Genomic DNA, 12,479 nt, shown 5'->3' with positions numbered 1-12,479 from the left:
TACATTTGAGGTCCTGGTACAGCCATTTGTGTTACCCCATTTTCTGTGCGTGTGGTCAGCTGGACTTTGTTTTGTCAGCTACTTTGTATAAGAGGCTTTGTTCTGTATTTACCAAATAAAGCCAGGCAGAGCTCTTTTAAAGAGAGTTGTGTATTGATTTTTATCCTTTTTTTTATTTATAAAGATGTTCTTTATAAAAGCTGAGGTTCTTGGATACCCTCCTGGTCCTGCTTTGGGATTGTATTTTTGCTGTGATTAATAATCCATATACAAAAAGAGAAGCTCAGTAGGGGTTTGGGTTTTATTTAATATGCAGCATGTGTTCTGAAATATTGTTACTCACAAATGTATGTATGCTTCTTCGATAAGGAATTCTCTTCCTTCTCTTATCTTAGAGTAAGACTCTCTAAATGAGCCCTAACAGTACTTTGCCTTTTGCAGAAACTGAGCTGGTTTGGGGTGAGTGAACATGTCTGCATGTGTATGTATAGAGAGAAGGGGTTGATGTTTGTGTCTGAACCTGGCGTATTACTCTGTAATTCATCATCTGGGTTTCCAGCCTTGGCATGACAGAGACAGCGCTCTGTAGGTCAGCTGAAACACTATAGCACATTCTCCCTCTGCTGTATCCTGTTGGTTTATGACTTTTTAGGGTCAGAGGGAGCTGGGGTTAATTCAGCAAAAGAATCCTCTGACTGTGATATAAATTCCTTGGCTTGTTCATAAATTGTAAAAGAAATTCTGTGGTCTGCTCTTTGGGCTTGAAAACTGAGGGCCAGGAGGTTAATTACTTTCCTAAAGTTTCAAGCAACTTTCAGTGTTAACAGTTACTGCCTGTGGTTTGTGCAGCTTTGCAGTTGACCTATACATAGGTATTTAAATATATTAATTGCAGTCTTATGTGTATGTATTTGTGTGTGCCTATGTTATACACACACACATATATACACACACAGGCATTTTACCTCTCTGATATTTATACTGTTGTTTTCTTAATTACTTCTATCCTAATCTCTTCCATCTTTGGGATGTAGCACATCAAGTTGTGGAACAATGGAAGTTGTTGGGAGGTAGTTTATATTTGCAGGTTAATTTATTTTTGAGTTAAGAGAATCGAGTGTTTTAACTGTAATTCTGTCCTTTCAATGCTGTCTTGTCCCTCACCTATGTAATGGAGTGTGTAAACTGATGACCATACATGTCTTCCAGAAAATGCTTACACGTGCAAATGCAGGTTAAAACGTAAACTTATTTTACTTTCCCCATCACATTTAGTCAAAGTCCTGATAAAAAGCCAGTAAGATATCTATGACTTTACAGCTGTCCTAAATGTTTTCTGAAAAGATTAATTTTTCTATTTTATACCATTTAAAAGCCATGACTCTAATGTGGCATTCTTACATGTTATATTCTCTGGTTTGTGGAAAAAGCAGCTTTATTTTGTAAGCACGAGTTGAGAAGATTCTTTGTGAATTTGGTTCTATATACGTGAATAAAAGATAATACCAACAGACTACATTAAAACAGCAAAAAGCATTCCCACCATGGACTTCCATATCCTTTGTGTCAACACAGTTAAGCTTACCTTTTCAATTTCCATTTCCATAATTAAAGACTGTTTTATAAGCTTGTGAAAACATTTCATCATACTTGTCCCCTATAACTTTTAAGTGCTGATTGCCTTATTGAGATATCTCTAATCCTCTGCATTGAGAAACCCTGATGTTATGGCCCTAACTTTGTCATTGTAGTCACATTTCTACAATTTGATTAAGTAGGCATTTGAGCATACCTAAAATAATAGTTAAGGTCCAACTCTATAAAAGTCTAGGTCCAAAGTTTGCACTTTTGTGTAAAAATTCCCAAGTAACCAAACAAAATATTAGTTGTGGAGTTATAATAAAAATATTTGGTTATTAACAGTAGTTCAGTCATCTATGAACATAAAAGACTTCAAAGTAGTTGAAGGAAGCAATGAGTTGAAGTACAGTATAACTCTTGTTTATTACTGTGTGAAATATGTCTCCAAAGTTTTAACAGCTAAACAGACAACTGTTTGTTCATGGATATAAGAAATAATGTACAGCCAGGATCCTCACTGTAGCAAATCTTCTGGCAAATTACATGATAAGTAATTTATATTTTCTTACATTAAAAAAAAAAAAAGATGAAAGGGAAGCTTAAAGGAACTTCCTCTCATATCACAATGAAGTATGTGAGAAAACGTATCTGTATCTAGTCAGTGAACAGCTTGCAACTGTCTACAGATAGGTTGTTTCTATTCAATAACTTATAAATGATCTCTTTTATCTACCAAATTTAAAAAGGAGCTTGCAGAAGGCCTCAAAGGTAAGGATTCTGCATTTCTAAACCTTTCAGTTTATACATCATTGTCCTATTTATCTCCAGACAACAGTTAAATCTTTAAAAGTACCTGTAAAGTTTCATGCAGCTGTCAGCTTCTTGTTGTCTGCTTCCATGAACGAAGAAATGTTCTTATAAGGGATAGATTATTTGAATGCTAGTGACGTCTTTAGATCAAATGAATTACTGATTGATTAATGCATGTACTTTAAAACATTGGGTTCACTGAAGTCATAGATGTTAATGCTCCATTCATAGGGAAACCGAATTGTTTGGTAATTGCTGAATTATTCGAATAGCATTCAAATTTTTTCTTATTAAATATGTGACCATTTTTAATGAATGGGAAACGCATTTGGTTGACTTACATAAAAGCAATTCTAGTTCTCCCTTGTGCCTGGAAAATACACAAGTATTGGAGCTTGGTTAGAAAGCATTCACAAATACACAGGCTTAGTGTTGTTAATTATCGGTGAAGAAAAAAAAAAGGCAGAAATATTTATCTCTTGTCTTTGGAGTCTGCTAAGTTTGTTGGTTAAAATGAAGAATGCATAAGAAATGTCTCTAACTGACCCATACCTGAGTACTGTTTTCCCATTTCTCTCAGGCAACAGGACTGTTCTCGGAGCAGTCAGAGAGCTATCCCTTTCTTTATCTGGCTGACTGTAAGCATAGAATTACATGTATATTTGGTGTTTCTGGGTCTTGTCTTGGCTGACATCCACAAGTCTTTTATCTTTCAGATCATTAAGTTGTTTGGTTCTTGGCATGAGAAAGCTACTCCTGTGTGGGTACTTCTGTACCTTCTGAAGTGCTAAAGTTTGAGTGTTTAATGGCTGAAAATCAGGCAGGCCAGAATTCTGTATGGGCTAGATCATTGTTTTTATTGTCTAGTCCAGATTAAGAGAAGTCCAGGTGTTGTAAAGAGAGCAGCTAGCTGCTGCAGTTGGCCAAGCTTCTTGATTACTCTCCTGTTATTTTCCCTTCCTAGAACCCCTGGTCAAAGTTATAAAAATGCTTAAGAGACCTAGGGTATTAAATGCTTTTGAAAATGCTACTCAGTATCTAGAAAACTGTCTCCTCTACACAAGAGGAAATTTGTTATTTTGAAGAAGTGTTTCTCTTCTCAAGGGCCACTTTACATGCTGTACAACACCAAGGTGGTGAAATTTACTCATATTTTCTTAAAGTGAATATTTAATCTTCATTCAATAATTGCTTTTTCTGGCATTTTCTAATTCAAGTTCTGTTGAAATCACTTGGTTCCTTGAGTTCCTATTTAGCTTAATTTTAATTCCTGATGAAGTTCTTTTCATGTGGGAGAAAATAAGTTCTGTGTATCTTAGGTTTCTTTGTGTGTACATATTTGTATAATACATTAGCTGAATGCTGTACAGTTAAGGACACAAACTTGCTTTTTAATTTGATGGAAACATCATATACAGAGCAACAGCAGCTGAGGATAAATGTGTAAAGCTGTCAAGTGCTCTATATGAACAGATAATGTTCTAAAGCATATGTCACAGATTATCATTTTGTTATATCCGTTAACCTTTTGCCCATCCTTACTTGCTGTTGAATGCTGTCATCACCTCAAATTATCTCTGACTAAAAAAACCCTCTTGCAATTCCCATTCTGGCCTGCCCTGTTGATCACCTGGTATGGAGTGTTGCATGTGTGATCCAGATGGCCCCCTTGCCTCTGAATTCCTCCCCAGGTGAACTGCCTTCTTTCCACCACAGTTGGGCAATGGTGGAGTCTCCCTTCTTCCCCCCTCTCCCCTACCCCAGTCTTAAGTTAGGTCTCTAAAAAGGATTATACTTCACCATAACTGTTCTGAAAATTGACATTTTGAAATAATACAGTCATACATATATATATATATAAAAAAAAAATAAATAGTCTTCTAATCCATATAATATGTAGTTCAACATCTGAAAAGGAGCTATATTTAGAAGGTGGTAAATGGTCTGTGGAAGATTCTGAGGGACCACATTGCCATAATTAGTTGTTAATTTTTTAAAGAAAACTGAAGAAAACAATTCCTTTTAAGTTACATACACTGCCCATGATCTGATGTTCAGTGCAATCTATAAGTCTTTTTCTGATGTTAGTGAGTGTTGATCTAGATCAGTGGTGCTGAATACCCCAAATGACCAAGCACAGACATATTAAGAGTATACCCCCCCGTGATAAATTCACTGTATAATTCAAATTCTTCATTCCTTAATAAAGCAGTTTAGTTCCCATTAAGACAGAAAGCCAGGGAATTCGTACAAGAAAGCTAACATACACACCTGAGAATTGCATACAAGTGACCAAGCAAGCTGCATGGGAATGTGGACAGTAAATATGACTCTAAATTTAACAGAATTAAATAGAAGTAATGCCCTTGTATGGTTTGACAGAGATCTATGAAGCTACTTCCAAAACTGAATGTAATAGTCCATCAAATGCATACTTTTGCATGCTGTTGACCATCTTCTCTGTGCCTCTGTTTCTCTCTTTTGTTTTGCTGATCTCTTCAGATACTTTTGTTACGGTCTCTTCAGATAAGGACTCTTTCTTTGATGCAGTTTCATTTGTCTCATTTGATGGGAATATATTTGTCACCTTTAAAGTACATATTTGGTTGATCTTACCTGAGGTCGTTGTTTCGAAGTAAATCACACTAACATTGGTGTTTATATCAAGTTTCTGCCTGATTTTGTAATTAGACTTTTTTTTGTGGCTAAATTGACTACGAGGAATGCAAAATACAGTGTGAAAATAGCAACACATATGACTAATTTGAATTATTGTGTCTCAAAGTCTTTATTAAATGTCCAGCTGTAGCCACTGAAATCTTGAAGAACTAATGTGTACTTGGTTTTGTTTCTTACTTGTTTTGCTCCCAGAGGTATCACAGTTCGGGAAATCTGAGTAAATACTGCCTTATGGCACCTTTGTTTGCAATTGCCTCATAGGAAACTGTCCATCCTGAGTTGAAGTGAAATGGAAGAATCTGGTGTTTAACTTTTAATGCTATGTTAAGGTCCAGTAGGTATTGTGATCTCAAGCTAGAGGTGTACACACTTGAGAAAAAAAGATACCAACTCTATCATGACATGTTTTCAGATCAAAATCACATATGGTTTTCAGTCACGGAATTGTTTTTCGTAATCCTTGTATTAGGGTTAAATTTATTTTTATTATGTTAAAAGCTTTGTTTTTATTCATACAAAATCTGGAGGTGGAATGTCTAGACTTTGAATTATATTAAATCCACTGCAATTTATCCAAGGATTATTTATTTGGGGTTATTTGTACAGAAGTGCCATTAATGTGTTGGGCAGTTTGTTCTTGAACAGCAGGGACATTGACAGTCAGCTGTTACTCGAGGGTAAACATAGGATTTATTACATCTGTCTGTCTTGAATGTTCTGCTGTTTTAATGATAGCAATTATTCTTATTGTTGCATTCACAACATTACTTCTGGGCATGTTGACTGGACAAGCTGTCAAATTAAGATGTATTTAATATGCCTACTGGATGTTGATACTGTACTAAAGCAGAAATCCTGGTGAAATGTTGTAGTGAAAAGTGCAGATCATCGTCTCAGTTGCGGTTTAATGGCAGAGTTGCTAATGATAACATAGAAGCTCAGGCCTTTTTTCAGATATTTTCCAAATGTGTCAGGATTAGGGCTTGAAAGTGTATTTGTAAGTTCAAAGAATTTTTTCCCCCACATTATCCATATTTTTTTATATGAATCAGATTTTAAAAAACCCCAACCAGCCACCCTCACTTTGTGAAACAATACCTTTGAAAACTTACTGTACTATTGACTGGAATTAGAAGGCAGTACAGTAAAAGAACAGTGCACTGTGTACTTCAGTATGATACCCCTTGTAAGTATTTATCATTGCCTTCAAACATACAGATATTTCTATATTTTATATATATTGATATATTTATCATATATAAATAAAAATGCAGAGTGGAAATGGCATAATTGTTAATCAGCATCAACAACTTTACCTAAGGTGCACCCCCTCTTAGTATGATGTTATCACACATTGACACCACATCTCATTAAGCATGCTTCTAGCAGTAAATCCAAGAAGAAATTGTAGTTTGTCATAGGAGAAATAGCTTTCTTTTCATTCTGATGCTTTGTAACTCCTTTTTGGGAGGACAAGAGAAATAGAGAGAGATACATGACTTGCAACACTTTCATTTGCTCATCTTAATCATTCTTGCTTCTAATCTCCTTGTAAAAGATCCATTCTCTTTCTGATCAGAGAAGTTTGACATCTGGAAATCTCCCAAGTATTTATTGTGCGTGAGTTGATCTGAAGCTTGGTTTAATATTCCAATGCTTATAATTGATTTTTAGTGGTCTTTGTTGATTGCAGACAGATGTGAAAGCATTGATGGATCATGTCACCTTCCCAGGAGCTTTTGTCATATCACACTTGCTCTCTAGTTTTTCTTAGTGGCAATTCTAAACTTTGAAGCACAAAACCCTCTCATTTGCAGACACTTGCAATAGTTCTGTATGAAACCATGCACTTCAGCAAACCTTCATGGGTGAGAGGAATACATTTATTTATTTTTCAATTTTTTTTTTCTCTGTTGTCATCTTACGCCATTTGCATATTGCAGTATTAGAGAAAGGAACCACTGCTCCTGTTTATTTTACAGGACTTAAAGTGAGAGAGACTGTCTAAGACTTCTCATGGGGAACACCTGCTTTCCCAGTAGTCTCATTGACGAATCTGTTATTGGGATCAGTCTTACGAGCAACTGACTGGTAGCATGAATAATGTTTGCCTCGTCTAGTTCTGAAGCAGGGAGAGAAGTTTAGTTTTTACCAGAGAGAGAGAATTTAATAACTAGGATTGTAACAATCTTGCCAAAATCTGCTGTCCACAAGTTCAGACATGAAATCTGAATTAGTTGCCTAGGCTCCTGATACACTAAATAGAGTGTGGCACAAACTCGTCTTTGGACCGGTTACAGAGAGACTAAGAAAATTTATTCTAAGAAACATGGATGTTGCAAGCACAGATTTGTTTTAAGTGGCCCACAGTTAATTTTGTAAAATCTGAAAACTCTTTGAGGTAGAAGATAAATTACACATTTAAAAGACGCGCATGCACAGGGAAACAGTCGCTTATATAAGCACAGGGGCGCTTTTATATATTTTGGGCATCCAGGCTACAAAGATTAGGTGAAAGAAAACAAACAAACAAACAAGAGCAACAGAAAAATTTCTTGGGTCATCTTTTAAGTTGTTTTACTGGCAATTATTAATGACACAAGTGCATGAGAAATTGTTTTTATAATGTAGAAAAATAGGATGTCACCAAGCATCACTGTTAAGTCAGAGCTTGCAGTCTGTGTTATATAGTAAACTTGATATTTTGGAACAGTGGAGATCTTTGAAAATTTACAGTACATAACAGCTTCTGGAAGCCAGACTTTTTCAGGTGTAACATGTTGATACGAAGTCATACTGTTGCCCTCTACTGGCATCTGCTGAAAGCTTTTAAGACCTTACTCCTCAAATACCCTGGTCTCCACGGTTAGTTTCTGCAGGACACACTTAATCCATTTCAGACAAACTCAAAACCATCCTTTGAAAGCAAAAGTCTTTCTCTTATAAGAGAGAGGGGAGATGAGGGAGAGAGGGAAGAGGGGTACAGCTCTTACCTGTCATCGCTCATCTACTTACAAACTGCTGAAAGCTTTAACTTTTACATTCAAAAGCCCTAAAACATAAAAATGTCAGATGAATTAATTAAATATGAGTACTGACAACTGTTGGAGTGTTTGAATTTTGGAGGCACGGATTAAAGACATCAAGGGTCATGAGAGAGAGTATCGTATTTCAAACTGCTCAATGAAAACACAGCTATAACACAGTGATTGTTGTCATCATCCTAAAAAAAAGAGGCCAAATTCAGACAATTGTGCATTCTGAGAGATGGCAGAATACAAGAGAAAAATATTTGTATTTCACAAGTACTTTGCTACACAGTGTTTTGCTGCTGTCATTAACAAGAGTTACCTAAACAGTAGTAAAAGACAGAAAAGAACAGAAGGTTTTTTATAAGTGGGGTTTTTTATCCCTTTACTTCAATAATTATATCATCTCAGCTGCCCTCAAATCTCTGCACAACCAATGCCTGTGTGGAGATTTTATGTACAACAGTGGCCATCAGTTGATCAGCTGTGCTGTATTCACAACTGGTCCTTCTGAAGAACTGTTTCTGTAAGCTGTCTCCATTACATACTTTTTGTGATCCTTTGACATCTTGTTCATAAGAAAGAAGACATCCAATATCTTCCCTCTGAGCAGTCATGGAGGAATACCTCATGTGGAGAAAAGATGAGAAGAGGGATCAGGCTTCCTTTCTCCAAGATGAATATCCCTGTTATTAGTGACTGTGGAACTTTAAATGCTTATCTCTGTTATTGCCACTTTCTTACACTCTGATCTTTGGCATATCAGTGAAATACGTCTGGAAGATTTTTTAACTGTAAAATGTAGTTAATCGTGCCTATTTTCCAGGATTGAGTATGAGTGTTAATACGTGTTTTGACATTTGGACTATGTTAAATCTTTCTATACATGCCAAGATTATTTCATGAGCAGAAAGCTGTGCATTGACTTAGTGGAATAGGCTTTGCTTAACTTGAATTTGCAAGTAAAGGTTTGTTACACCTTCAGCTTTATGACCGTGTAGAACAAATTCTATTTTGTTAATAGAAAAATAGTTATTGTGTCTTAATTTGTTGAATTCTGGTTTTGTACTAGAAACAACCTGATACTTGCTTTTAAAGCATTGTGTACAGGAAGAGGAGGCAATAGACTCAGATTCCAGTGCATTGCCTAAAGAGTTAAAAATTAAAATGCCCTTACGGAGTTATAAAGCTTTATGACTTCTTCCAAATTATAGAGCTAGCTTAGAAACTCTTCATTCTTTGGTTCTGAATAGCTCAGTATCCACATTACGCTAATGTGAGTTTGTGAAAATCGATGCTAAATGACACCAGTTTAATGGAGCATTAAACTAAATACCTCTAAGGTATGGGATGCTGCAAGGGAGATGCTAAGATCCTTCTGCTTCCATTTCAATCATAAATTTTGACACAAAAATTGCAGAAGCTTTTGATTAACTAGCTTCTAACACAGTTCAGATACAGCATTAAAAAAGAGTAAATTTTATATTTCATTGGGATTCTGACACCCAGAGGGCTCTAATAACAACCATATGTGAAATAGAAGAAATACTTGGGAGCAGTTAATGCCTAGCCATAAAAGTGACCATGTGTAAGTCACTGTAGAATGTGGTTTGAGCAAGGTCAGTAGGTGTTTTCTTTTATTTTTTTTCCTTTCTTTCTTTTTTTTTTTCCCCAAGGCTCTCTGTGTGTATTCATATATTGCTAGAACAAAATCAAGCAGCAAAGAGGAATAATTTTATCCAGCCCTGCATCCTGCTAAGGTGGACATTTATTTGTAATTTTCCTAATGCTTAGATGTCTTTTTGTTTGAACTGAGTGTGAAGACAAGGCCAGAAAAAAGTACCTCAGTTTGACAAATAACTGTGCTGCAAGACCTTTGTATACTGAGGCCGTATTTATGGATTCTGATGCTTTTCTTGTTTTCAGGTGAGCGTCCTTACCAGTGTCCTTACTGTGACAAAGCTTTCAGCAAGAATGATGGCTTGAAGATGCATATTCGCACCCACACAAGGGTAAGTCTGACACAAGGGTAAGTGTAGCTTGCTTATTATGGTTACTTGAGGATTGTCTATCAATCATGTGTGGCAAAAAGTAAATAATTATTGTTTGTGTAGAGACTAGGCTATACTGACCAAGATATTTTATACTTATCAAAATAAGAGGCAAAGATTGAAGTCATTAACTGTTAATTTCTAATTATGCCTCCCTTACCAACCTTCTATTTTTGATGGTTTTGGTTTCTTATATGTTGAAATAATAGCAGTACAAACTCCTTCCTTTAACCTGTGGTTATTCATAGGTATAAATTAATGTTTGTGATTGTTTACTGAGTAAACAATTCTGTAAAGGCTTCACTATTCTTGAAACTTCAATATCCAGTACTTTGATTCTTACTGTCTCCTTAAAATCCAGTCACTGTGAGCTTTTGTAGAGGCTGTACTGTACTAACTGATGACATACTAAGTTGCAAAATGAATTCCTTTAACTCTTATTTAACTGAAGGCAAAATAAAAGGCAAATTGCAGAAGTCTCCAAGATGATTTTTGAACTTTTTTGAACGAGTCTCAGTTAGCACAAAGTTTCCCTGTTTTAGGGAAAAGCCTTGTCGTGTGTGTATGTTTACTAGAGGACAAAGGTGAGATCTTGGCCCCTCAGCCAGCAAAGAGATGGAGAGCTGTCTTGAAGCAGCCAGATATGAATTCCTTTAGTAAACGGAGATCTCCAGGTTAAGTTAAGCTGGTCTAGCAGTCCATATACTACCTGTCTCTGGCCTCCCCATCCAGCATAAGAAAACAAACAAAAAGTTAGAAGTAAATTGCAGCTTTTACTAGTAATCCCTTGGGAGCTATTACAGCTTACAGAAATCAAGGCAACCTTGAGGCCAAACCAGGAAAGTTCTTTATCTATTAGGAAATAGGGAGGATGGTAGTTCACCATATGCAAATCTGCACAGAGAATAGCTTTATAAATAAGTAAAGATCAAAACTGTTTGTTTAATTTTCTACCATTCTGCCTAGTCTTGAGAGTATTAACTAGAGCTCCTAGATAAGTTTTAGCTCGCGTACCCCAAGCTTTAGTTTTAGAAGTAATCAGTAGTTTGTGCAGTGCTTCCTGGTGGTTCATTGGGAGCACACTAGTCCCATGTTGTTAGCTGTTTCTCCTTCTTTCCAGATGTTAAATCACTTTAAGAAGCACTATAAAATCTTTTCTGTTGTTACTGTCCCATATTACTGTTTTTGCACCAGGAGAAGTTTCATTACCATATATGTTCTACATGGCTGTGAGTGGGAGGAGTAGTAAACAAGATCAGCTCTGAAATAGTGCCAAGTTTAATTTTTTCCTCATTTGTCATACAATTTGAGTAAAAGCAACAAACCCTTCAGTCTCTGTAGAAAAAAAAAAAAAGAGAAAAAAAGAATAAGAATAGGCCTTTAGAGCCTATAATGATGCATCTCTGTTGACTACAGTGATTTATACTAAGTGATGATTTCTTCCAAAATGCATGCTCGTGAGTAAGGTTAGAAGACTTTACAAACATTATCTTCATTGCTCAAAAGCTGTAATTTAACTGATGGCAGTTATTACAGCAGGATTGCATATCCTGCAGTCTTAGAAAATGCAGTACGTCAGTGAAGGCAAGCTGTGCATTTTTTCTTGATAATTGCATATTTTTTTGATAGTTGTATACATCAGTCCTGATTGCCCACACAATGCAGATAATAAATATTATGTTAACAATGAAAAAAAAAAAGTAACTTCAAAGTAGAGATTTTTAATTGCATTGAATGGAAAACTTACACTCAGCTAAAGAGCAGCTATACTTTCTTGGGATGTTTCTTGCTCTTAGCTATGCTTTGAAACATAATTATGTACCTTAGTAGAGAATTTGCTATTTTATTGTTCTTTGGCTACTTGCTACTACCTCTTCTATGTAACTTGATACTTACATATATTCCCATAGATCATCATATTTTGCCTCTGTTACATATAAGGGGGAAAAAAAAACCCAACAGTCTTTGAAATTTGCAGGCTGGCTCCAAAACGCTTCTATAGAATTGGACTGAAGGACAAACTGAGGACTTTACATTAATGTTGAAACAGGAGGAAAAAGTAAATAATTTAAACACTGCTTATGCATGACAGAAGAACAATTTAGCTAATAGGAAAGAGAAGAGTTAGGAAAATAGATTTTACAGAGTGGAGATTTCCTTTTAATAGATATATGTAGATGTAATTAGACAGACTTTGTATTGCACTAAGAAGATAATTGCAGTAAGAACATAATAAAATTTGATTTAAAATGTCTCAGAAAATGTTCTGCTGTATCATGTAGTCAAAATATCATCCTTACAGAAAGAAAGAGCACAGTTTACACCAAAT

The 12,479-nt window shown here is 35.7% G+C and overlaps 1 protein-coding gene across 1 annotated transcript in view; it reads left to right on the top strand.

Annotated features, from left to right (window-relative positions):
* Positions 1-12,479, top strand: part of PRDM5 (PR/SET domain 5) — a gene marked incomplete at its 5' end in the record, with an annotated part of 86,181 nt that overhangs the window by 56,468 nt on the left and 17,234 nt on the right. Inside the window, one exon of the mRNA XM_081999473.1 lies at positions 10,026-10,111. Coding sequence (XP_081855599.1) covers positions 10,026-10,111 — 86 coding nt within the window. The remainder of the gene's footprint in view (positions 1-10,025; positions 10,112-12,479) is intronic.

The sequence above is a fragment of the Phaethon aethereus genome (assembly GCF_964289735.1).
Source record: "Phaethon aethereus genome assembly, chromosome: 4".
Classification (NCBI taxonomy): domain Eukaryota; kingdom Metazoa; phylum Chordata; class Aves; order Phaethontiformes; family Phaethontidae; genus Phaethon; species Phaethon aethereus.
The sequence above is the reverse complement of the archived record's forward strand: the minus strand, read 5'-3'. Positions and strand labels throughout refer to the sequence as shown.